The 26,987-nt window shown below is 33.9% G+C and overlaps 3 protein-coding genes across 7 annotated transcripts; 1 reads left to right on the forward strand and 2 right to left on the reverse strand.

Moving 5' to 3' along the window:
* Positions 1–144: 144 nt before the first annotated feature.
* Positions 145–7,203, reverse strand: LOC136350738 (SAFB-like transcription modulator). The gene is made up of 16 exons (XM_066302767.1): positions 6,951–7,203; positions 6,018–6,090; positions 5,373–5,470; positions 5,216–5,317; positions 5,109–5,160; positions 3,681–3,756; positions 2,203–2,479; positions 1,919–2,146; positions 1,803–1,862; positions 1,555–1,747; positions 1,286–1,505; positions 1,120–1,232; positions 963–1,056; positions 797–897; positions 621–738; positions 145–564 (listed from the first exon to the last, which is right to left on the reverse strand). The coding sequence occupies exons 1-16, from the start codon at positions 7,071–7,073 to the stop codon at positions 396–398; spliced, it is 2,097 nt and encodes a 698-aa protein (XP_066158864.1). The 5' UTR covers positions 7,074–7,203; the 3' UTR covers positions 145–395.
* Positions 7,204–8,733: 1,530 nt separating this feature from the next.
* Positions 8,734–13,617, forward strand: LOC136350743 (venom protease-like). Its single transcript, XM_066302776.1, has 8 exons — positions 8,734–8,950; positions 10,793–11,007; positions 11,065–11,173; positions 11,228–11,366; positions 11,422–11,585; positions 11,638–11,739; positions 11,803–11,961; positions 12,017–13,617. The coding sequence occupies exons 1-8, from the start codon at positions 8,821–8,823 to the stop codon at positions 12,184–12,186; spliced, it is 1,188 nt and encodes a 395-aa protein (XP_066158873.1). The 5' UTR covers positions 8,734–8,820; the 3' UTR covers positions 12,187–13,617.
* On the reverse strand, positions 12,670–25,858 carry nab (NGFI-A-binding protein homolog). 5 transcript variants are annotated; one of them, XM_066302773.1, is made up of 11 exons: positions 22,114–22,379; positions 21,005–21,122; positions 16,842–17,012; positions 16,300–16,564; positions 15,972–16,244; positions 15,739–15,912; positions 15,503–15,680; positions 13,977–14,050; positions 13,832–13,913; positions 13,695–13,733; positions 12,670–13,433 (listed from the first exon to the last, which is right to left on the reverse strand). In XM_066302773.1, exons 3-11 carry the CDS (start codon positions 16,957–16,959, stop codon positions 13,248–13,250), a joined length of 1,389 nt encoding a protein of 462 aa, XP_066158870.1. In that variant the 5' UTR covers positions 16,960–17,012; positions 21,005–21,122; positions 22,114–22,379; the 3' UTR covers positions 12,670–13,247. The 5 variants fall into 5 exon arrangements, 4 of the variants coding, with proteins under 4 accessions (XP_066158870.1, XP_066158869.1, XP_066158867.1 ...); XM_066302772.1 differs by lacking the exons at positions 21,005–21,122; positions 22,114–22,379 and adding an exon at positions 25,416–25,848 and having other exon boundaries at positions 13,695–13,727; XM_066302770.1 differs by lacking the exons at positions 21,005–21,122; positions 22,114–22,379 and adding an exon at positions 25,416–25,848.
* Positions 25,859–26,987: the final 1,129 nt, after the last annotated feature.

Consider the following 26,987-nt stretch of genomic DNA (forward strand, 5'->3'; position numbering starts at 1 on the left):
GTTAAGATACAACCGTACGCGTTTAAATATATAAACCCTCTACATCTGCGCCGTTAATATAAGCATACGCTGAGACAAATTGACACATCCCTACATATTATAATATGCGTCCTCTAGGAAAACACTGAAATTAATGAAAATCAGTAATTTTTGAATTAATATATTCATTATTCTTTTACAAATTCAGCCACTAAGTATACTTAGATATAAAGAGCGAAATTTTTCTATTAATTTCTTTTAATTTCTAACTGTGAAGAATAATAAATTAATTATTACTCTTCAATATAAAACAATAAAATTGTAAGTCATAAAGTATAAAACTGGGCAAAACGTTACTTACGTCACTGAACATAAATAATTCAATTACAGACCCAACCTATAATTCACCCACACAATCAATATTTTCTCATAGCAGAACTCATAGGCTTCCCGTAATCAAATCTGTTGTTGCCATAACTGTTAATTCCAGGAGGAGGTGGGCACACTGGATTCATGTTCATCCCCGAGTTGCTAGAGAACTGGCGAGATTGTTGAGGATTATTATTTGTGTTTGCCTTCATCCACCTTCATTTTCAAACAAATTAATATGAATTATATTGAGAAGCTCACATTGAATATACCTTTCGTTGGATTGAGAAGGATTAGGTTTCCAATCACCTCTTTCCCATTGACTTTTACCGGGCCCTTGGAATGACTTTGAAGGACCTGACCAATTGCCACTATTATCATATCGTTGTACTGTAACAAATATATGTCTGTATGTGTCGATGGCAATATAGTGACATAATACACATACCATTTGGACCACTATATTGGTTATCCCTTGGCCCCATAGCGCTTTTATCTCTGCTTGGACCTTTATACCCGTGAGGACTCCTATCTCTGTCACCCCCATAGCTAAAAATATAATTTTATTAAAAAAAAACAAAAATAATGCTATTTTTGCTTTTAAAATCGCTTACCTTTCTTTGCCGCGGCGCGGTGGTTCTCTGCCCCTTTGATCGCGGCTGTCATAAGATCTGTTATCGTATTTTCCCGGACCCGACCTTGGAGGACCTAATTAGAGAAGATATTTTTTTTATTACATAAAAAATACTTCTACCAATGTCAAGAACTCACCATCGAAATCGCGACCTCTTTTATCCCGATATGGTCCATCGTGGGATCTGGGTTTTCCATAGCTGTCTTTTGGAGGGCCGAATGGTTTTGGAGGAATTAATTCAAGGGTTTTACTGCAAAATAATTAACTGAAATGTTATCGCAAACGTCAATGTTGGATGCTCACCTTGGAGGGTCGAATCTAGGTGGTGGAGGAGCTTCTCGTGGCGCGAATCTATCGCCTAAATTTTGCCTTTTCCTGTCATCATAGCGGTCGTCATTGCGATAAGGGGCAAGACGTTTTGGTCTTCTATCTTCTTCTAAGCGGATCAAGGTTTTTTCTAATTCCATTTTCTCGCGGGCTATTTTCTCACGTTCAAAACGTTGACGTTCTCTTTCCAGTCTCACTGTTTGACAAACACTTAGTACTTATCCTGAAATCGTATTAAAACTTACGTAATTCTGCTTTTTCCTTGGCAAGTCTTTCCTTCTCAATTCTTAACATTTCCTTCTCCCTCTCTAATCGCTTGGCTTCTTGGTGCTGACGTCTACCAATCTCTCTTTGCCTAGCGATTTCTTCTTGTTGCCGTCTGGTTTTTTCACGAAGACTTCGTTCCCTTTCCCGTACCTTCTGACGATCACGTTCATCCTGATAAGTACATATTAAGTCCGAAATTTGAGTGTTAAAACACAAAATAATTCACCTTAATGTGGGCAAATGTCAGAATTCCTCGTCGACCTCCATCTGAGGATCTTTCATCTTTCTGTAATATAATACGATAAATTATATCTCTCGAAACTCATTGAAGATGACTCTTACAGAGTTGTCTCTGGGTTTGCTTGTATCCCTTGAACTACCAGAAGACTCTTTTTCTCTAGATCGATTATGGCCTTTACTTTCACAAATTGTTCCATCTTTTTCACTCTCAGTTTTGCCGTCTTGCTTTTCGCCAGCCTTTCTTTCATCTTTTTTCTCAGCAGCGGTTTCTGCAGACTTCGGTTTTGACTTATCCATATTTCTTAGTTGGTCTGCTCGGACATCGTTAAACTAGAAGAAATTGACTAGTTGCACTTGAGAGTGATTAAAACAAGAGAAACAACTACCTTTTCGATTTTAATCATTTGCCCATTAAGTTCGGTATTATTGAGTTTGGCAATAACGTTCGCAACATCCTCAATACTGGCCATTGTAACATAACCGAAGCAATTGGATCCTGGATAGCGGGCATTTACTACTACTTTGGCTCCAGTCACTCTCCCGCAAGCAGACAAAGCAGCTTTCAGCTCGCTGGCGCGAGTTTTCTGAGCGACATTAGATACCCATACCACAGTCGGGTTCGATTTGGTGTCCACTTTTTTCTGGCTTTTTTCTCCCGATTCCCTAATAAGTATTCTTATGAACTTGATAATTCTTGAATGATTGAGCAGTGCTTGTAAAGCTTTGCGTCATTTTTGAGAATTGCCAGTTAGTTTTTTAATTTATTTTTTTAAGGAAGTTGATTCGAATTTAAAGGTTATATCATAAACAAAATCCACTAAACTCTGGGCAAAACCTTCTGGTTCAAACGAACCCAAACTTTTCAATAATAATCAGCGGAAGAAATAAACGGTACTGACACCAGGCTTGGAAAATGGTTGATAGAAAAACGTGTAGATAATTTTTCATAGTCAACTGTAGTGGCAATTTTTTCTTCCGTTCAATAGTGCGAGTTTCATAAACTAGCTGCGAATCTCGAACGAATTTTAAATAATTAATAATATTCTTTTTTCAAATCAAACGGAAAGGAACAAAACATCCATTAAAATATACTCCTATTAATATCTCTGGATCTCCTCTTACCAATAATTATGTATCCTAAACTATTGTTATTTTTCTCCATAATTAACTCCTACATAATGCTGCCTTTTATATTCGTATTTTTGGTTATCAGATATCCACAAGTCCAACAATATCTTCCTATTAGCAGGAACAGATTTGTACCACATTTCAAGTCCTCCAGCAAAAAAAAAATAAAATCCTTCAGGAACATCTCCGGACTTTTCTTTGCGTATTTTATTGTCTTCAATTAATAGTCCGTGATTTCTTTGTACTTTTGGTTTGAGTATTACAATGAGAGTAAAAATATAATCTGGGGTTCTTAACCGCATAACAGCATTCACCAAATTCATCATCTTCTGCTTCATGGGGTGACTCCTTAAGGCCTCTCAACATATTACTGCAGTTAAAATATAATTCCCTATAATATTAGGACATACTATGTAAAAAATATTCCGAGGTCATAGAGCATACACGCCTGATCTTGATAAATCCACAGTCGTCATTCAATAATCGGAAGTGGTTGCCACTCTTTCACTGAAGTGTTAAGTTTCTATTGAAAATTCTTATCCTGCTGTTGTTCCTGCGCTGCTACTTTTGAAATCTACTCGAAAAATGCTGTTTTTGCCTTCTCTGAACATAGTTTTACTATATATCTGATCCAAGAACATTCCAGTCCATATTTAAACTCTCCTTGTAATGACTCAAACAATATGCAGGCAGCATTATGGAGTTTTGTAGGTATGTAAACTATGGGAGCACCAACCTAGTTTCGTTTCCATTCTGCCGTTTTTCTGTTCCTGACTGCTGGTTGTTATCCTGGCCTCCTGTCTTCTTTTCATCTATAGAAATTAAAATCGACGTGATTTAGCAGTGACTCAATTAAGTAAACAAGCCAAGTTGTCCCTACATTTATTTTTATGGGCACTGTAACTCAAGGTATATTAGGTTCATTAGTAAAATTTTTGCAGAAACCAGTGGCGAATCTAGAAGCAAATGGGCTTCCGTGCAAACTTTGTTTAAAAGGTGAAAATATTAATTATAATTCGAATATTTAGAATAACTTCATTCCAATAAAGTAAAAAAACCAATCTCGGATCATTCAAAGAATCTGAAATATGTGCAATAAGGCGCAATTCATGCCGGTCCGGGATGGGTTTACCTTTGTCTTGGAATAGGCTTAATTTGTACTGTTTTTACGGCTCATTGAGTATTGCTTTATAATTTTCAATTTCCTGAATTATAATTCGTATAGGTAGGCTCAAAAATGACACTAACGTTTGGTACATATAATCCGATTAAATCAAATCGATTTCCAGCCATGACTTTTTTCTGTTTTAAAATCTCCTTTACGGTCAAGTTAGTATAAAAAAATTATGAAAATGTTTCTCTTCTTTTCTAATTTTTGACTGATAGTTTAAGGCAAGTTCATAAAAATGTTTCTTTACCCTGCATTGTCTTTTGACTCGAAATGAGGGATCTATATCCCATTTTTAACGAGTTTTGTGTGCTTAGATTGGCGTCTTCATATGCATCACATGCCAATAAACTTAATGTCGCAATTACTGGCTTCCTTTGCTTCACATTTTGTCCAACAAAGCCGGATTCATTTTTGGAGTAATTTTTTTTTCGGCTGCTAATAGGCCATGGGCCGTCGACAACTCATTGACTCGCCCGGTCATATGCCTGCCACTAGCAAAAATCCTTATGTGAAAATTTGAAGAAATTGGCCACATAGGGTACAAGCGCTCAAAAGTGATGTGATATCTTTCGAAGATTATTGCAGGTTTTCAATATATGTACATAGCAAAAGATTGTACTGTGCACAACTCCCAATATGTTTCAATACAAATACCAATTAACGACACCAAAATAATTCTAAAAACTAATTGCATATTTCATGCAAGACTTCTAAATCTGGCAACGTTCTGGATACTGCATTCTCCTGTTTGCTTATAGTACTAATCCTACTCTTCTTATCTTCAATATTCCAAGTCTTTTCTGTATCACATATCTTGATTCTGTTATTTCCTCATCTTCATAATTGTCTTACTGGCACATTACCCCCAATGTGCGGTTAGTTTCATTTATAAACAACCCAGAGAACAAAAAGTTCTGGCATAAAGATTTTATAAAGGTAACAATTGTAGAAATGAGGTTTTCAAATATATCAACTCTAAGAAATATTACTCACCACTGGTTGATTCGGGAATGTCGTCCTCCTTTGGTTTATCTGAAGTTTCAGTCTATAAAACAGTACTTACAGCTTATATAGTGAGAATTTAAAAATATGATACTTACTTCAACATCCCGTAAAGTTTCATCATCATCTAAAGTAAGATGAATAGACTCTTCATCCTCTTCAGGAGATTCAGTTTTTGCTTCATCCTTCCCTTTATTTTGCTAAAAATGTAAATGCTCATTATGTAATTGATAGAGAACAGAAACACAACTTCACCTCAGACTCAGCTTCTATATTTCTTTCTGTATCTCCTGTTGACACGTTTTCTTCTTCAGCAACGTTACTTTTATTCTTATCTTCAGTTTCTTCACTTGCTGCTTGGAAAGTGAATATTAATAATGATATTAAAAATAAAATTGTTGGGCAACTTAAGGTGGATTTATGTCAAATATGGTCCATAACTCTACATTAGAAGTTTAATGTCTAAGAACTTAAAAGTGATGTTCATTTATTAATTTTCTGGTTACAGTTTACTCGCTTTAAGTATGTTATCTAACATCTATAACTTATAAAAGTAACTTTGAAGTTGGCTATCTTTGCACTTAAAATTAGACTAAAGAACTTTATGCCCTGGGAATAAAGTGACAGATGTGATGTTTTCAGCGATATATGAAAACATTGATCTAAATTATAAAAAAAGCTATAAGGAGAAATGAGTAGAACATTATTGCACCCATTATGGTTAAGTTTTTTGTTAGATGAATTAGTCAATTTCTACAAAAATAGTTAAGCTCATTGTGATTGGTTTTGTGTTTTTTATTCAAATTGGAGGGAGGAACATGAGCAGATACTATTTGAGTAGAGAATAAGTCATAGATGATAAATGATGAGTGATAGAATCATAAATGAGCATAAACCCACCATCACTGATTGATTGTTTTTTCTTTGGATCAAAGGTGTGTGTGTCTGGATCTAGACTTTCCTCTTCTAAAGCCTGAAAAATATATTAGAAATTCAGTGTGAAATCTTGTGTTCTCAAGGTGTTATCTAATATCATTAACAAACCAAATTGCAATCAATTAACTTAACAGAACTGATTAGAGTTTGATTTATATTTGGCCAGACTAACATTAGATTCAAGATTTCCTTCTATTTACGCTTCACTTTTATCTATTGCTCTTGAAAATAATCAAATTTAAGGCAATTTTTTAACCAACCATAACACCCATGGAAAAATTTCACAAATTTTTCCCACTTAACTAACTGTATATCTCTTCTGATGACCAGAATCTTCATATATCTTCAACCACTTTGGGAAACTACATACCAAATGACTATGACAAGAATCTGTCTCACCATACATGTAATTGAATATTTTTCTCTACGGGTTCAAGCCAACCTTAATGTTTAAGCACACTCATATGAATTTGACATGGTAGTGTATTGTTATATTCAGTTACTGACATAGGTAAAATAATTTCTTGAGGGTTTCTATTTTAGTAAAACTTAAGATTCTACTATTGTGAATGACATAGGATTTAGAAGGGGAATTGACTGAAGAAATTGCTTCTTAAAATATATGTATGCTATTTCTATGTACACTGCAATGGGTTTTCTTAGTGATTATTTGATACATATTTATTCCTTTGGGTGGTAACCCAATACTATATAACCCTATAATTAATACATTTTCTGTTATTGAATAAATCTCGAATCTATTTTCCATTAACGTTACTCAAAGATATATTCACATAGCAGACATTTTCCGGTTTTGTGGACTTAAGTTTGGTATTATAAAAGAACAATGAATCGGTCATTAAATATTATTTTTAGAATAATGCAGACATATCTCACCTCTCTCAAGCGTTGTACTAATACTTGTTTAACGCCATTTCTATCCAATCCTCTTTTCTCCAGTTCTACCCGTAAGTCGACAACTCTTAAATCTGCAAGTTTCTTACTTTCTGAATCAGACATCTTTCAATATTAATTAACTACTTGTTTATTCAGTGAGCTAATTCAAGAATTCCACTTTCACAAATTACAAAATCTAAATCTACAAATGTTTGACACACGATGACGCTCGTGTGGTGAGGAGGGGAGGGTCACAATATGTATTTGTCTAATATGACATTGACTGTTGTAGCAACCTTTTGTTGAGTATCCAAACTGAAAAATAAAATCAATATAGATTATCACATTCGTTCAAAGATGGCAGTACACTAAATAATTCAAGGTGAAAACAAGTAATTAATTTACTAACCAGTGGCGCAACTCAGGAAAGTAGTTTAAGGTTGTTCAATAGTGATATAAAATTTAATGTTCTTGAATTATTAATCCGAGGCAATTAGCAAATGTGTAATCAAGGACGAAACAATATAAGAGACACTTAGTTTTAAAAGCATATTCTAGTAAACACTCTTTGCTTATTGTTAATTAACTTGTAGTCTTTTTAAGAACAATTTAGAGAGCAAGCAACAACTCAAAAGACAACTTCTGACACCTTAATTTCGACTAGGTACATATCAAATAAAAAAAAACTTCTTCGCCATTATCAAGAATTAGCTTGTAAAAGATTCTAGTTAGTGCTGAATTATTATGAAATACATGTTATTTTATAATGAATTCCTTTAAATCTGTAAAAAATATGTGTTTCTTGAGATTTTAAGTTGAAAAATTACCAAGTCTTCACTTTCCTTCATCATTGTCAAGAAATTCATGTTGAGTCTGATTTAAAATTACGAATACACCTTCATTTTGAATATTTTGTTGTATAATAGAGATCATTCAGAAAGGTGATAATAATGCTGAAACAAATTTTCAAGTGAAGAGAGGTGGTTTTTTTCTGTGTCCACTCATACAAAATAGAACATTTCTCAATAAGGGAATGTAATTTCTCGTTTCATTAATTGAGGTCAGTGAAATTATTTAGATTTCATATAAATATTAATTTTTCGAATTGTACAACATTTTTTCCAAACAGATCATCTTCAAATTTATATTATTGAATTTGTAAAAACGATGCCGATGTGGGGAAACACCGTATTCCCCGACATATTTGCCATATCGTGTTTTAATTAACAGCGGTTATTATCAAAATTAGCAATTAAACTATCATAACCGAATACATAGTCGTACGACATTTGTATCAAAATAAAATTATTGAAAGTAATAAAATCACGAAGTACGCTTACCTTCTTATACCTATAAATACGCATGTCGGGGTAACGTTAGGAAGTTTCTCCATCATTAATAATTTTAATATTTTATTATATTAAATAATAGTAATACAAGGCTAACGAATTCACTACTACTCGACCGCTACTTTGCCCTTCTTTCTATTTACTGCCTTCTTCACTTTTCCCATTCTCCATGGTCCTCTCGGCTCAAGGGAATGGTACCTACTCGTTCTGGTTTCTCACGGACCAAATTCCTCACATGGCCTTTAATTGCGTCGGTAATAGTGACCTCTTTTAACAGTGGTTTATCTTCAAGATAAACCTGTCAGCTTGTTCTTCAATCTTATTGCTAACTTAAATTTTACATTTCTAAACTTAAGAATTAATAAATCTCCGATATATACATAATGGGATACGGTCGACATGAGAGAACACTCTATGAATTGCCGACCTTCTTCACCGACAATGGTTGGACTACGTCATAATATAACGTTGTTTATTAAAGGAATCACTGCAAAAATAATAGATATTAGTAAGACTCAAAGATGTATGTTGCCCCTGGCGATCAGAACTTATTCGGAATAGTGTTGTTAGTATTACTGAGTGCAATGTCTAAATTCACATTTTTGTTCAGTTTATTTGTGAGTTTACTTTCTATTGGAATACCCGTTCAAGGTAAGTTATCCTGATTTTATTATTAGAGCTATTTAAGAAGTAGGTGCTATTAAAAAATATATTTAATTTTTTTTCATAAAATTTAATTAGGAGTGTATTGAAACTGTTTGTGATTATAACCAATTGAAAATTTTGTCCCACAAAAATCCTAATTACTCAAAAATATTCTAGCAACTTTAGCGCAACCGTCACTTTTGCCTTCATATACTCTCTAATGCCCAACATTAACTTAGCAGTTAGGTACCTAGTTTATACTAGCATGCATAATTTTCATTAATTACGTATTTTTATGCACTTGTTGATGGAACGATTAGTTGTTAGTGTTATTATATAAAATCCCGTCCTTTTTAAGGAAAAACTGTGTAAATTGAATCCTGGTAATTCCAAATTTTACATGCACTTTTCCTACTTTTAAATAATATAAATATCTATTTGGACAAAAGTTATTATTATGTTTATTTTTTATGTGTTTTTTTTCTGGAAATCTTACTATTTTTGAAATATATCTAGGCCGAGACTATTTAGAGAATTTTATAATGGTTTTAGTTTCTTTGTCTAAATCTTACTTGTAGTGGGTTAATTAATAAGTTTATTGAGATAACGCTTAATTATCAATTTTATATACGCTCATCATACATGCATGTATGTAATCTGCATACTCTATATTATTTGACACAATTAGGAACTGCAGAGGCCAAAACAACTATTAGTACTACAACGCATGATTTATCGTGATAATACAGGGTGAGTCTTTCCTTTTAACACAACATAGACCTCAAAATACTAAGCAAAATATTTATGTAACATTTTTTCAAAATCTCAAACAAAAAAAGTACAGAACTTTTGAAATAATCAAAACAGGTAAATAAATCGCAAAGGACCAATAAGATGGTTCGTGAGAGATCATTAAACTTAATTTCATGTGATTTGCATTTGTGGGATGGAAATTTGGTATTTAAGATTAAAATTAATATAGTAGCAAAGTGACGTGAACGTATTGAAAACACCGCAGAAACACTTTAAGGAAATGAATCTATTTTAATAGCATGTACAGAGTCGTGGATAAGTCGAACGACGATTAGCGTAAATGAAATAAATGACAATTTAGAATATCTTTTGTAGTTAGTTCTAGCATGAATAATAATTAAACGTTTCGTTTACTTATTAAAACTTTTATACGCGCATATTTCGGTTGTTTTGAAAATTTAAAAAAATATTACATAAAGATTTTGCTTACTTATTTCAGTGTATGTCAGGTTAAAAAGAAAACCTCTACTTAAAATATACCCTGTATAAGCGATATAATTTATGCAGAGTTATTATGCTTGCAACATTTTTCTGTTTGTCTCTAACAGTATAGATTCCCATATTAAAAAATATCCAACAATGTATTTTGAACAAATTTACTTTAAATACTTGCAACAGATATATATCTAACTCTACTGTATGTTAAATACATTCATATACCTTTTATGTATTTAAAGTATCATTTGGAATTTCCTTACTTTGACTCAACCGTCTACTTCATTTTTCAATATCACACGAGTATCTATAGTTTTTGTTTAATTTGACTGATATGATCATTGTCCACAAAAAGTAATTTCTTGAAATTGAACGAGAGATAAAATATAGAAAGTTAGAAGAATTATAATGGAAAAGAAAACGTATGGTACTTTCATGTAATACAACATAAATGTATAATTTAAAGCTACAAAATCAGTGTTTTTTTTTTAATTACTTTTACTGGTTCTTTCTGGAATCTTCGTGGGAAACCGTGACATTATATTCCACCAATACCTACCATACACCTAAATAATTGATCATGACCATCGACGTTTCCAGCTCAAGGCACAGCGTCATGTAAAACACCCAACGACCAACCTGGAAAATGCATAAGCGTCTATAACTGCAAAGTTTTGTTGGATATCCTCAACAACCCATCAGGTTTGACTTCAGAAATGATTAACAATCTAAAACTATACTCCTGTGCAGTTAATGGAAGTACGCCATATGTGTGCTGCCCTCAAGAAACTACCAGGGAACTTCCAATAGTCGATGTAAGTCCCTGTAGATTTTATTTCAGAAAAGCTCATAGAACTTAACACTACTTGCAGCCTGTGGTGGATAACTCGTTTAACTCATATGGATTTTTGGTGTCACCGCAATGCGGGCAAAGCAACACTTCATTCCCGAGGGTTGTTGGTGGAAATCCTGCTCATTTAGGTGAATATTTCCTGATGATAATTATGTGAGTTTAAGTAACAGATAATATTTTAGGAGAGTTTCCCTGGATAGTAGCCCTAGGATATCAAAATACTAAAAATCCCAATCAACCACGATGGTTATGTGGTGGATCGTTGATAACTTACAAGCATGTTCTTACCGCAGCACACTGCGTTGCGAACAGAAAAGATTTGTGAGGTTCTTATTAGTTATGTTAATATGTGTTAATTTTGGTACTGATTTAACAGGTATTTGGCAAGAGTGGGAGAACTGGATTTATATGACGATTCGGATGGGGCTCGCCCGACGGACATCCCTCTGATCCAAGCCAAAATTCATGAAAACTATAGCGCCCAAAAATTCATTAACGATATTGCCATATTAACACTTGGTCGAAGCACTAAAGGATTTGGTATATTGTTTCAAAACAATTTTTACATTTTCACTTATTTTTATAATGTCAGATAGTGTTTGGCCGATATGCCTCCCTTGGCAAACTAATATAAGAACTCTCAATTTATTAACGAAATCTGCGTTTGTAGCTGGATGGGGGAATCTCTATTTCAGTAAGTATTAATAATTCAAGTAGAACTTCTATGTAACGCGAGAATTACGGAGTAAATATATAGATGGCCCTTCGAGTTCGGCACTACAATATGTACAAATTCCCATAATGGACAACAGTCAATGTGCCAGAGCATATGGCAATCAAACCACAATTGATGGAACAATTTTGTGTGCAGGATTTCCTAACGGTCTGAAGGACGCTTGTAAAGGAGACTCTGGAGGTAAAGGCTGACACATATACGTACCTAGTGCTCTTCTGATACTACGAAAATTTAGGTCCATTTATGTATGGGATTGTCGAAAATAGGAACAATCAACGACTCGTCCACTTTTATCAAGTGGGAGTTGTTTCTTATGGGTTCCGATGCGCTGAAGCTGGATATCCTGGCGTGTATACCAGAGTGACAAGTTTTCTAGATTGGATTGGAAAAAGCATTGCAAACTGAATTTATCATTACAGAAGGGCCATGAGAATTTAATTTTAAAGATGCCAGTGTTAGTATTAAGAATATTTCTAATTTTCGTATACAAAATAAAGTAGTGAATGCGGTTTCTGAAAAACAGTGAATTCTGGGTTATGCAGTATTCAGACTTGAGTATTTAATTTGTCAAAATTTATCATTAAGTACTAGTTAGATAAGAGACACTTATGTACTTGCAGAAAAAGACTTTACAGTCACCCAGTACAAAAATGGGTAAGATCTTTTAACCATTTATTCCATATATTGAGTTTGACTCACATTTCATAACTTCATTTTTTTGCTTCATTTCTTCGTGCCTGTAAGTTTCCATATTGTAATTCTACACCTTACTTCATACTCCTTGTACCTATTTCTGCATAAACGCTAAAAAGTTCAACCTTAAACTATTTTCCGCAGAAAATAAATCACTTGTGTTTAAATGAACACTGAAAAATGAAATGCATAACATAAAAAGTAATCCTTATATTTAAATGTAACAAAGGTCTGGATTTGCGCCATGGATCTATATATATATAGGCATGTGTAGTAATTTATTAATAAGGTATATAAAATCTTTCAGTTAAAGTACATGGTTAAATTTGTTTTTAAAATTTAATGAAAATTCCCATTTACAAAAGAATAATTTTAAGTGCCTATGTCATGTCAGGAAAACTTTATTAGTTAACTGATTTTTCTTGAAGGTAGTTAAGTATACCCATGAAGTATATACAAAAATTCTAGTAAGATTTTGGGCCTTTAATTATCACAAACTATCGCCGTTATTTCTAATCTACAATTAGATCTAAAACTAATGACAAAAATATTATGAGACAAATTAAATTAAACAACAAAGTGAACTTCTTTTGTTAATAAATAAATATTTAAACTTTGTCTCCCACATCATGATCAACACACCGACTCTTTCTTTATTGAGGCTCATAGGGAATTTTTCGTATTTTAGAAAAATTTTAAATCAATGACACAAATAATCTATCCATGAGCCTCAATATATCAGTGACATTACTCTCTGTAAATTCATGTAGTATTTAGTCTTCTTCTTCTCCTCTTCTTTCCCTCATGGATGAATGCGGTCTTGGAAGGATGGCTGGAGACATTGCTAAAGCTGGATTTGCTACAGCTATGATGTTATCCCCACTAGCTGCTATTATCTGGACCTTTGGAGAGAACTTGCTCGATTCATCATCGTTTTCGGCAGTATCGTCATTTTTTTTCTGTATAGGAAACGAGATCATAACTCAAAGGAGATAAGAATTCTAAATGCCAAAAAATAGTTTGGGTTCTTTAATGCAATTGAAATTATCTTTTTTGTTACTGAAATAGAATTTTGAATTATTTTAGGTAACTACTTAAATCGCATACAGGTTCCTGCTCATGAAATAAAATTAACTTTATTTATTTGAATTTTTATTTTCTCAATGAGAATAAAATAATGACATTGCGTGTAAGTATTCAAATAAATTATTTGTACTTACGCTACCCGTAGAAGCTGACTCTTGGTCTTGCCCCTGAAACTTACAGAAATTCCCTTATAAATTTTATCGAGAAGACCATTAAATTTTCTTGTTAAGCATAATTTATACTTTACTGCTAAACGATTGTAAATTTATACCTGAGGTGAGCTGGAATTGCTATAAGTAAACTGCGAATCTGATTCTTCTAGCTCAATCCCTAAAGATGTTCGCTGTCCGTCCCTAAAATTTCTTTTCAGTCAAACTTTTGGTTCGTTAATAATAAATTACGAAATAGATACCAACCTTAACACCTGGTGGTGACTTTTTTGGAATAAAGTTTGTATTGAATGACGTACTGCTAAGACCTCGTCATAGTCCTAAAAACGAGATTTTTAGATTTACAAAATTGAGACAGCTCGCTTAATAACAATTTTTAACATAATTTTTCGATGGTTTAGAAATGTAATATACATGAGACATGCAAAGCAAAAGCGCCATATAACCCATTTATGCTAACTTACCCTTGAGTAGCGTAGCTTACCCTGTCAATCCTAAAATACGTACATAGTTTTAGGTGAAAGTAATGCTCTAAGTTCTATATTAAATCTCCATTCTGAAAGCAAATTAAAAGCTATAAAATTTTACATACCGTTTCTACACTATATAATGTGCCCTTGACGTAACAAGAAAAGAAATTTTAGATCAAAGAAACTGTAATATATGGGTTGTTGAAAATGTACATAAGCCATTTTTACTTTAAAATGAAAATTGCATAAAGAAATTGGACAATCATATTTGATATTATAGAAATCGGAGTTCAGGTTTAGGTTAAAAACCAGGTAAAAGCTTATAATTTTCTTGAGGCGATATTTTCCTTTTTTATTTGTATATATATTTTTTCAGAATTAATTAAGTGTGCCGACTATTGCTACATATCTCCGAAACTGTGCGAGTTACAAAATCGCCACGAAATTATTTTTGGATTTAACATTAAATTTTTTTATTTGTATGGATTATTATTAAACCACCTAATGTGGTGTCGTTTTTTTTATTTATTTTTGGTATTTCTAGCTATTCACACATAAATGAAATTCAGATTTAATGTTATTGCAAATTACATCAAATATTTATATATTGCTCTGACTCGACGCGCTTTTCAAATTTGATTCCTAATCTATCGCTCATATATCAGATCTACAACACCTGAAAGATATCACAATTGGAGTTTAGAAGAAATAAGTCAGTCAAATATTATATACGAATTCCCTAATTTAAGTAAGGTACTTGCTTATCACACGACAACAACGCTCTAAAATGTACAAATTTGCTTGCAAAAGCGCTATTGCACAGATAAAGAAAAAAATACAAAATAAAAAGGGCCGATGTCATAGAAAGATATCTTATATCACAGACTTACCTTATGAAGTGCATATACTTACCATATCATCAATATTGCACCAATATGGTAATACCAAGGTAAGGTAAATTTTAAGCGATAAAGCAACAGATGCAGCAACTAATTAGTGGCTAATTTAAATGTGAATTTTTGTGACTAGGTGAAGTATTTTCATAAATATTTTAGGAAATTTACATGCTGCAAGCGAAAGCTGGAGAATTATGAACAAACATTTGCCAGAGTGTAACATTCATGTAAACCTAAAACCTTGATTACGAAGTTTCCATTGACCTCACCATGGCAAACATATTGTCATTAATAATGTAAGCAGTATGAAAGGATCTAAAAGTTAGTTATCTAGATCAATGTATGCGTCTGGCTGGGAATGCTGAAAATAGCGTTTACTGTGCCTTGGTAGCTGATGATTGCTGACCTGTCGCTGTTCATCATTGTCTGAACTCGGCTCAACTTTTATCCTTTTATGCTGATGGCTGTCTGCCTCCGCCTGAAATCTACCCTGTATCCTATTATTTACATTGGTGTCTATCTGATCAAGCCTTTCATGGCCCATGCTCATATTTGTTTGTTTGTTCATGTAGACTGCCGATAATCTATTAAAAAAATATATATATTTCAACATGCAAAGTATTATTAATGAGACCAACATACTGTGTTTTCGAATAATAACAACCAGAGTCTTTCACAACTTGCCGGGCTAGAGGAAATAATTCATCTCTCCTAGTCAGCAAAGCTGGAACAAACCGACAAATTTGTGCCGCTGCTTCATTAACTGACACCTCGTGGAGTGTAAGAGGCTTCTCAGGTTTCCTCTTGCAGTCAAACCTGCGAATTAATCCAAATCTCAAGAATGATAAAACCTCAGATAATCTTAAAAATCACACCTCCCATAAATAGCAGCGTATCTTCTAATCTCATCCATTCGCCTAGGATCATTCTCTGGCATGGACATTACAAGTTCTAACTCCTTACAGACTTTTTTCTTGGCATTTTGTGGTTTTGGTTCTAAATTAGGTAACTGTTTACTCAGTCTTTCAGCTGCAGCCGCTAATTTGGCTATTTGACTTTCCATTAAGTTCGGAGATACTACTGAAGAATTACCTCCAGGGCTAGAACTGCTTGAGGGAGGACACGCGGGGTCCATCGGGGAATAAGGCCTTTGGGTGTTCGAAATTAGAAAAGGGCTGTGGTAAATTAGAAGGATTGTTATACCGTTTGTTATTGATATTCAGACTTGGACTAACTACTGGAGGTAAGGCACATATATCGGCTGGAGAGGGAGAATACATGGTTCGGCTGTTTTCTCCACTGTCAGCGGCAGAGTAAAATACATGGTTGCTCGTCACTCTAGGACTAGAGAGTTCAATTTCAAAATCCTCCCCAGGAACCAAGGGAATTTTGAATTTTATCGGATTGGTGACCCATTCCTGCAAGGACTTTTGCAGCCTCCTTACGTGAAGTGGTTTTGACGCCATGCCTATATGCATCAGTTTAATTAGACAAGAGTAAAAATTAAAGAATTTGAGAAAAATGAAGGCAAATAAGGATATGAATTAAGTGCTTACTGTAGTTATTGGCAACCACAGGTATTTAAGTTATTATTATTATAAACTTATGTGGTTTTCATTTAGTTAAAGTTTAGTTCGGTAAATTTTCCTCGGCAAAAACTCCCCTTGCTGATGGACAAGTGCCCATTTCCTTAATTGAGCCATTTAGGACAAGCCGAACTGTTGGTTTTTATTGTGTTCACTTACCTACTAACGACATGATTTCCAGGAATTCATCCTCACCAGCGTCACAAAGTTGTTGAACATCGTCACCACCCATTTCCAATAACGTATCGTAATACAGCAATAGAGATGCATTTTGCATCACCCTGTACAGCTGCAGTTCGGCTAAGTTATTGGGAAAGGAGGTAGGAAATACTAAAACAATTATAGAATGATATAACAGGAGGTAGGTAATGGAATATAACTTTATTTGTTAAAAATAGGAAAACCCATTGACTCTATTGATTCTACTGTACCTAAATCGACCTAAAAAGTGTCGGAGCTTCCAAGATTTAAATACGATATAAAGAGAACGACGCAACGTGGTTGTGCAATTCGATTTTGGATTTAGGGCATTAGGGCAAGCTTTCGTCCTTGAGTACGTATTTCATATATTTTAATTCCCAAGATCAAAATGGAAAAATTGGAATTGGTAACTCGACAAGGTTTTCAATTTAAAAAATGCTTGTCATTATTGAGACGAATATAAGGCATCTATAGCCCGACGGCGAAAGGATAGCGGACATTCTAAAACCCAAAGAAGGAACCATAGGACCTTATAGACTCCCAGCTTTACATAGGGTGTAGAGATAAAACGGGAAAATAAAAAAGCTTAATAAGCCAGCCGACCTCAACAATGAGGAAGCTGAAGGATTCGCGTGTGAACTCAAAAAAAAATCAGGCATGTCAGGCTGCTTAATATGCACGAACACGAAATGTCAACAGACCATTTGAATATGTTAATGGTACAAAAGCGCCCACGAAAAAACACCAGGTACATCTTCGAAGGGCCTTTTGTTTTTTTTCTTACAGGTTTCTGACCCTTTTCTCACGGACTAACGAGATATTCTAAGCACTTTTTTCGGCGGTAAAAAGAAAAAAACGAGCACACAATTTTAATTATGCAAGAACGGGACCTACCATCATAAAAACTGCACAGGTAGAAATCTGGACCTTAGTTGCGACCAAACGAATCGAGCAATAGCGTTTATATTGGGCCGAGTGTGGAGGAATGTGAAAGGGTGCGGTGCCTTTTCTGTCGTTTTACCATCCCTTCTGCTTCACTAATTACTTTTATTCTTTAATATCTACGTTCAGCGTTTGGAAAATAATTTTTGTAAAAAAAAACGTCTTGATGGTAAATATTAGATTAAACATTTTTTTTTATTTTAACAGACAATAAGTATAAAACCATCATATAATGACGTATTTATTGTGAAGAGGCGTAGTATTTTTTTATTTTGAATACGAACTTTATCGAAGTATTATTTTCTAAATTTTACATAATCCGATGTGAAACGACCAGATACAATTTTTAAATACGGAAAAACGTGAGATTCAGTTTTTTCAATTTCGCTTAAGTCGAAGTTACCTTAATTCACTTATTAAGGGCAAACTAAAAAATATTTGCATCCGGAATGACATGAATTTTTGAATTTTGCTTAAGTATGTTGTTCATTTGAGTAATATAATATCTGCTTGAACCTCTTTCAGAATTGTACGAATTATTTACGGAATTAATGCATTTTTTTGCAGAATAATTCCCAAAAAAACGCAAATAGAAGTACTTAAGTCACCAATAAATCAGGATTGTAATGGGTTAGATCTGAAAATTCGAAACCGCGATTTCTGGATTATGATTTTAATGCAAATGTTGAAAACAGCGACTATACACAGTGAATAGTGTACATAAAATATAATACATAAATAAGGATTTACTAGCTTCAGTTAAGTGAAGTGTTACTACGTACATATTTCAAATTAAAGAATTTTTTTAAAACTGGTAAAAGCCCGTCCAGCGCGTGCCTAAAAATAATAATTTAATGGTCGTTATAGAAAAATCCAGTGTTATAAAACAAAACGGATATTAACATGTTAAAATTGAAAAAATTGACAAACGATTGAGTATCTATTACCTATAATAAAGAGAAATTCAAATCAGAATTGCTAAATTGCAATTTAAAAAAATGTGTACGTAATTTACAAAACCTGATATAATTATTTATTAATTATTATTCTGTAAACTGTGCAACTTTTCCCCCAATTAACCACACGTGTTAATTTTTTACTAATTATGACATTACCATATGCTAGACAGACATCTTTATCTTGGTCACACTAGCTGTATTTAAAACTCGGTTTTGGGGCGAACTTAACTGCTTCAGTTTCGATTGAGTTTAAATTGAACAAATGTGCCTACACCGTAAAAACTAAAAAAAAAACATCCTTGCTCTTTCCCATGGTAATCAATATTCAACGAGTCACTCGGCAAAAAAGTACTAAAACAAACCAGGAAGACCAAATAAAAGACAATGACCTCTTGATTCCTTCGGTCCAAAGGGGGCGATTTAAATGTGTCAACAAAAAACAAGGAAGTATCTCTGGTAATTAAAAAAGACCAGAAAAAGTTTTCTCACAGTATAGGTATCTACAAAGTTAAAAAAAAATACTTCCTTAAGACCGCACAAAAAACAATATTCCCATATTAAAAGATTTACATATAGTAATTATTCAAAGTGACCCTAGTGCCTAACTTGGAAGGGTTGGTTTTTTATGGCCGTGCAAAAAAGCCAACATGCTCGATCGACTACCTGGGCACGAGGGTTGTACTGACAATAGAAATCGTTAGGGTAGGTGGTCGGCTCCGTGGGGTGGTGGAACCCACCCCTCGAACAGTTCACCCAATGAGATGGTAAATCAAAAACTTCCTAGGCCCTTGCTAAAAATACTACAATGCTAAAACCCGCCTTAGGGATCGTGATTTATGGGTGCTGATGGAGGATAAGGGTCTGCCATTAACTACCATTTTTGCATATAATGGTGTGGACTAGACAATGGTTATTTTTGTATTATAATTATGCGTTAGAAACGTAATAATGGTTTTTGTATGTGAAAATTGCCGTTGAAACTTTTTTATTCTAATGGAGAAAAATCCAAAAAAAACTATGTTTTAAGATTGGAGAGTCCAGAGAAGTATTTCAAAATAGGCTTCCATGGGACGCGTAAGAGCATCCATTATTGCACTGAAAAAATAATTGTATTCAATAATATAATATATTTATTATATGTATGTATATATATGTAGCAAAACATATGTAGGTTACTAAGCACACTTTTTCGGCCATCACTACCAAAAATATAGTTATATAATGGTTATATTTCGGAACTATAATTTTTGGTTCTCAAGCCTCGAAATAAATTTACACTTTTGAAAATTGGATCTCTAACATGCATTTCCACTTAAAAAAGAGCTCAAAAATATTGAAGTAGATACACATACAAATTATGGGATATACAAATAACAAAAACTAAAACAAAAAACCTGAATAGCTACGCCACTTAAAGGTTTCTAGGTTTTTAGGTGAAGTCATAATACTTTAAGGAATATAATTTTAAATGATCTTCCTTAAATGAGGAATTTATGTGAAAAGGTGGGTACACTTTTTACAATTTACACATGAGTATGTCACTTAAATAATTCAACATGGACATGGAAGGAAATTAAAGAAAATAAACACCACATCTACTTTCACCGACAAAAATGCGTATTAGCGACCCATTAAATTGGCTTTTTTCCTCGACTGTACCCGAGTATAGCCGCCTCATGGCAAGACAGTTTTTTTGATATTATTAACCTGATCTTGCCTCTGTTTTTACCTGATCCTTCGGTACTACTTTAGACAATAATCACATTATTCTTCTTTGTACCATGAAATGATATTATAAAAGCTATTGCACCGAAATTATTAAAAATAATAATGGAAAATTACTTTAGGCTTAAAAAAATTTAACCAGAAATAATCGAGGTTTACTTCTAAAAAGTTTGATGATGATAAAAAAGTGGTTTGAGACCAATAGATACTATAAACAATCTATTTTAATATACGTACAGTACTTCAATTTTATTTGGACGCGTTTGCCACAGCTTATAAACGGGCTTTTCTTTGATCAAAATACGAAAATAAATATATAATAAATATATAACAAAAAGAGATTATTAAAAAAAAGTTAAATGAGCGTTGAAATATCACAGGTATGTTTCAAATCAATTCACTAGTTAGTTCAATTTTGATGGTGAATAATAAATTGTTTAATCAATGCCCTACGTTTACGGTTCACCACTTCCTGCGGCATTTTTTAATGCTCACCCGGTATAACTTTCCTTCCCACAGAACAACATTTTCAATTTTTCATTTCGTTACGGCGCAATCGATAAGAAAGTAGGTAGTGCACTTGGGTTAGAAATTTCATCTTGGAATAGGACGACTAGCCAGGGAAAAATAAAACGTTCGAACTGTATGGAAACAGATATTTCTTTGACGAGAAATATAACTTTGTTTGAAATGATGCCAAAATAGCATATACACCTTTCTTTTACAATATGTGCACGACCTGGTTTAGCTTTATGGCATGTAGAACTGACAAAAACGCTGCATATACATAGGAATTTTTAGATTAAACCGCTCCCTCCCGCTTTTATATTTTATAAAGACTACGGGAATAATTTCATTTCCTTCTTTACAAAGGCCAAAGTTTCTCCTTTTAAATCGCTTTTTAAATATTTAAGATTATAGAAAGTCTATAATCTTAAATATTTAAAAACAGTTCTACTATCAAATAAACAAAGTCGCAGACATACACTTTTATAAAAAATTAAAACGGGGTAAAAACACTGATATTTTTTCTCAGTTTAATATCCATCTAATCAATACACTCCACCGTCTGGGTTTTATTTAGAAAAAAAACATGTTAGTCCAGTTAAATCTTCAAAGGTCAACGCTGAAAATAATTTTTAGCAAAAGGGAGAGCTTAAATTTAGATGTAGAAACTGTTCTTTTTCAATAGATCGACAAAAATTCGTTTAGAACTCAAGAATAAAATTGACATATTTCAGGGGTCTATCGATTTGAGACATATACATCCCCACGTATTTAGTTATTATTAGATTTGTTTGCTGTAATATATGTACCCAATTTAGTGCAAAAACGGGTTCCTTAACAAACGAATTTCTTTGCTAGCATGAACAGTAACAACATACTCTGTGTGAGTGCATTGTCACTGTTGGCAGTGAGAGTGCATGACATTTTATGCGTTAACTAGAATAAAATTTTAATCTTCATGCTATCAGTAACGACGCACTCAGTGTGAGTGCGTTGTAACTGTCATTAGTGTGAGTGTCTCATATCTTGGGCGTTAATTGGATTTTAATTTTAAGCTACATGATATCAATTCGCGCATTCATATCAATCATACTCACACAGGAGATCATTTTTTGCACAGAATTACTACGCAAGAGGCCATTTTTGAGCATTTTTCCTTGAATATTTCAAAGTGTGGGAGACACAAAAGCACAAGAGATAAGGTTGGTTTTGACTGGACTACAGCGAGAAATAACAATAACTTGTTCGTCTGAGTGTACTCGAGAACGCCTCGCTATGAAATCGACTGAACCTGGCGCTATATGAAAAACTGTCTGGAAAGTTTTTACCGGACGTTTTTTGCCGAGACCCGACAAACTCGCCGCGGACTAGTTTTTATCCCAAAAATTTTTCGAGCAGACCCGACTAGAGAAAAAACTAAATTATCGATTTTACCGCTGCTGTGCTGCGCTACCGAAATTGAACTCGGCATTCTTTGGCGAAAAAACTACTCGCCACAAAAAGTTGTCCACAATCGATCTATACAGGGTCGTTGGAAACGTGAAAATAATGGATTCTTTTAAACGACATAAGTATAAATTTATGAGATGAATATTAAAGCGTTAGGACGACAAACGAGTTTAGATCTTATATGGGATTGACGCCATGTATAAATTGTATCTCCATTGTGTTTGTGTCATGTCAAAGACATGGTCTTATTGAGCTCCTTTGGATTAAAAAGCTGTAAAAAAAGTTGGTTCCAATTTGAACATAAAATGTTGCTTCGTTCGCATAAGGTAAAAATGTCTAATTTCACACCCGTCGATTATGCAGCATTTGTTACATCCGTGTTACCTCATGTAACAGGCATAAGTCGTATCACCAATCATGAAGAGAACAAACTATATTACTGCCACTCTGTCACGTTACATTTAATATTAAAGTTTAACCCATAAATGTATCGACAAACCTACAGAAGAGGTAAATGCGAAAATAACATTCATTGTAAAATGAAAATGTTAATTTTATTATAAGTGTAAGTCAGTAGAGAAGTGGGGACAGGACTATGCTTAGCGAGACACCAGCGTTTAAGTCATGGGGGAAAGACAGGGAAAGCGCCCTCTATTTTCACCTGATATGTCTACGTCCTACTAAAAATATAAGCGGATAAATGGGATAATAGTAGAATGTTCTGGATGAAAGCTAAATTTTAAAGGAAATCGGTATGTTGCACATATTGAAGAGCTTCTATCTTCATGTCCAGTAGGAGCACACAACACTACAAACTCTATAATTGGTACGGTATGTAGCATTGTATTGTACTTTGACCAAAAACCAAACTGTTCGTCTAGAATGACCTTTTGGTTACCTCAGACATCATTTTATGAGGCAGGTTATGTTAGGTTTTTGCCCAGTTTTACGAGAAGGATCAATACCCGTGAGTACTACGCTCTTTTTCATAATTGTAAAAACTGTAACCTGAAAATGGCGTTTACGATGTGAATCAGTTGTATTATCGCTTTTCGAGGAAAAATTTTTAATAGAAGATGCAGAATTCCGTCTGGTCTTGATGGTTTATTGTAAGGAAAATTTTGCCAGAAAAATCTAGTTCGGCTGGTGCGACGATATGTTGGGGATAGGTAGCAAAAATGAGGAGGGCAGGTGAATTTTTCATTCTCTTTATTTTATTGTATAGTTATCACCTTTTGGTGTTATTTGAAATCATATCAGAAAAAAACACTTCATCGGTCAATTAGAATAAACCTAACTTAATATCTGAAACGAAATCAGAATTTAAATTGCATACCTAAAAAACTACAATGGGCCCTAAGAAAATTTTGATAAAATAATTTAATTGTGACATCTTGTATATTGAAAACTATTAACTTTCGTATACGGCTAATTTAACTAAATCTATAGATATAGTTTGGACCAACAATTGGGGACGTATCTGTTTGTTTTAAAAAGATCTGCACAAATTTACGTATCAAAAAATTTAATTAATTTGAGAAAAATTATAACCAATATTGATACAAATTTATATCCTTGCTAACCGCTGCAGAGAAAAATGATGTTTTAAATGAAGAACCAGTTTATATGGAAACAAAAATATATCAGCGAAGGTGGGTACCGCCAGATATCTTGATTTTTTTATGGGAATAATCATTTATTGCGTGCACATTTTTTAGTATATATAAAATTAAATATTCTCCTCCGTTGCGTAACAAATAAATTACGAGAGTTTTTATACTTTTTAGAATTTTTTAAGCGCCCTTGAAGCGTTTCATTGTCATTCCGTTTTTTACTTACGTTTAATTTATTATAGTGGAAAAAATAGAGAGAACCGTAATTAGGATTTAACAAAAAAGATAATTTTCCTTACGGGATCGCAAAACTTTGTACTTTATTTAAAATTAGTCATTCATACTAGCTATGTCCGAGGTTTTAGCTTGTGCATCTATGAAGTAAAGAAACATTTAAATGTTGTAGACCGTTAACGTATTTTTACCAAATATATGTATCTACAGTTTTTTTTTTATTATTCATAAGAAAAACACAGAAAATCAAATTTACTGTTTTACATAGTAGTGAGTATAAGTGAAATGTTTTTAAAAAGTTATTTGGCACATCTGTTTAGAGCACTATGTGACGTACTTTTAAAGTATTAAGCTCCTCGCAAAAGCAAACAAGCCCTGATATTCTTCAGCTTCAGTTATATTTAAAGAACAGGATATCCTGAGAGGTATTAAAAATGATTATGAATATGAATATGATTTGTATGCCTATCTAATCGCGCATGTATTGTGTTATGCATGAAGATATAAAGCTCATACAATTCATTATTCTTAAATGTCACATAAGTGAAAAATATATATGTTTTTTTTATAATTATCTATTAGGCTAGGTCAAGATCCGACACATTTCATACATTGTATTCTTAAATAATCTTTAAGATGTTAAAAAACGAACAGGTTCTTTAATTTCTTGTGAATGACCAAGAAAAGGTCTTTTCAACGGTTTCATATAGTCTGATGGTGAAGCTTACTGATGACGCTTTAGTAAAAAGACCAATTAAAATATTGATATAAGTAAACAAATAGATTTTTTCTTTATATTTTTTTAAGATAGACTTAGTATAACCGTAAATCCTAAAGGCTGAGTGACAAACCGGCGTGTGAGCAATTAAAACCGTCTTCGTGAATGATGGATTAATAATGCGTTCTAATTAATTGGTTCGTTACTATTGCCGGGCCACATGGTGCGCAGAAATCTCAATAATGAAATTTTGAATGAGATCCTCGACTCGTTTGTCTCAAACTCTGGTCAGCGCCTCTACTATAATACTATATAGCTTAATTGCAGCATATAAATCGGTTTTGATGGAAAATTTAAGGTAACGCAAAACCAGGCTAAGACTTACCGGTGTTATTGTGATTTTTGCCCATAATTTTACGAGGCACTGATGGGGAAATGGAGTTCCTAAGCGGTAACAAAACTTGCGAAGGTAACACTTTAGGGGATTGTCTGGAACTAGAACTAGCAACACTGGCACTATAATTTCCCGGAAGATTCGAACTGACGGAACCCAGAGGAGGATTCACGGTTTCTGATCCAGCGTTCGAATGCCGGTCATCTTCTCCGGAGTTACTATTCGACGTTTGGGTGCAGTTCGAACTCGGGGTGGTATTTGAGGGGTGATCCATCGCTTACGTGCGGAAAACCCTCATAAGAAAATTTATGAGGAAAAGTTCTCGCATGCAACGAAAGTTTTCTACTGGTGTCAGTTCACTGCAGTAGCGAGCGATTTTGTTTTATTTTGCCTGTCCGATGTGTGCGCCAAGCAAACCTTCGCCTTGCTTCCCCCACTACGTCTAGGATCCTTGTCAGAGAAAGGGGTGTACAGTATACGCGGAAGCTCATAAGCTCAAAAAGCTTCGCGATTATTTATCCTACACGTCAGTAGGTACAGGCACTTAATTTTGTTGGCATGTACTTGGTTCGGGTTAGTTCAGTTTAAGAGGGTGATTTGCCCCACTCCCTTCGCAGTGCCATTGCCATTACTCCCCAAAAAATGCGTAACGATTTTTTTTTTATTATTTATTCCAAACACAAACTGCTATTAAAAAAATAACTGCCATCGGAAAACCGGATTGTATAATGTTTGGGAAATCGGTTCACGACTTATGAAAAAAATAACGTTGTGAATTAAATTAGGTTTAAGAGGGTTTGCTACGTCACACATCACATAGCAAGACGGATACCCGTTACGTATATCGGTAATTTGATCATACCGGGTGTGACAGAAACAACGACACCCATTAATATTGGTGGCTAGAGGGTAACAATCTAGAGCAATTCAGCTAAACATGCTTTAGACAAAAGTTGCTCATTTTCCAAGGCGTCAAAGTATTTTCTTTAGTTCCATAAATTAGGAATAAGTGTTACAGTTTCTGATTTACACACTTGGAATTGCTCCTGGGAATGTCTTTGGGTTCGATAAATTGGTTTGAAATATCTTTCCCTAGCTAATTAATAGGTCCCACCAAGTGCGCTTCACCAAGGTACCAAAAAATCGTTCTAACTTTTTGATCATTGCTGATAACTTCAGGACTTTTACGAAATATGATAATCTCGAATATTTTTTACATCAAAAGTAATTCTTAAAAATAAATAACCTGTAACTCTAACGAGGAATAAGACTCCAAAATCTTATGCCCAAGACGTGCACACCCATTGCGCGTTCCTTTGAGGTTATATGACCTTACCCAATTCCCATTTCCCCCATTTTCTCTGCATGGCCAGGGGATGCATGTTTGTTTAGCCTGCAGTGACCTGCGACTACTTCTACTCGGTCTTCGATGCAATCCCGACACCTTAGGAACCTTGGATGTGACCAGACCGATCAAGATATCCATGGCTTGTCTACATTCCGCTGATTGTATCCAGTAATTCTTTCATCTTCCCACACCCACGTATTCAGCGCGTGGAAGAT

This window comes from Euwallacea fornicatus, chromosome 3, assembly GCF_040115645.1.
Source record: "Euwallacea fornicatus isolate EFF26 chromosome 3, ASM4011564v1, whole genome shotgun sequence".
NCBI classification, from domain to species: Eukaryota; Metazoa; Arthropoda; class Insecta; order Coleoptera; family Curculionidae; genus Euwallacea; species Euwallacea fornicatus.

What these genes read in the sequence shown, in the direction of transcription:
- LOC136350738 (XM_066302767.1), bottom strand. Translation starts at nt 7,073, where the DNA reads ATGTCTGATTCAGAAAGTAAGAAACTTGCAGATTTAAGAGTTGTCGAC. An exon ending in TAGTACAACGCTTGAGAGAG is followed by an intron (nt 6,091 to 6,950) that starts GTGAGATATGTC and finishes TATATTTTTCAG; the next exon opens with GCTTTAGAAGAGGAAAGTCT. An exon ending in CATTCCCGAATCAACCAGTG is followed by an intron (nt 3,757 to 5,108) that starts GTGAGTAATATT and finishes TAATTTCTATAG; the next exon opens with ATGAAAAGAAGACAGGAGGC.
- LOC136350743 (XM_066302776.1), top strand. Translation starts at nt 8,821, where the DNA reads ATGTATGTTGCCCCTGGCGATCAGAACTTATTCGGAATAGTGTTGTTA. An exon ending in GGGAACTTCCAATAGTCGAT is followed by an intron (nt 11,008 to 11,064) that starts GTAAGTCCCTGT and finishes CACTACTTGCAG; the next exon opens with CCTGTGGTGGATAACTCGTT. An exon ending in ATGGGGGAATCTCTATTTCA is followed by an intron (nt 11,740 to 11,802) that starts GTAAGTATTAAT and finishes GTAAATATATAG; the next exon opens with ATGGCCCTTCGAGTTCGGCA.
- nab (XM_066302770.1), bottom strand. Translation starts at nt 25,698, where the DNA reads ATGGATCACCCCTCAAATACCACCCCGAGTTCGAACTGCACCCAAACG. An exon ending in CAAAAATCACAATAACACCG is followed by an intron (nt 17,013 to 25,415) that starts GTAAGTCTTAGC and finishes TAATTGTTTTAG; the next exon opens with TATTTCCTACCTCCTTTCCC. An exon ending in GCAATTCCAGCTCACCTCAG is followed by an intron (nt 13,734 to 13,831) that starts GTATAAATTTAC and finishes AATTTCTGTAAG; the next exon opens with TTTCAGGGGCAAGACCAAGA.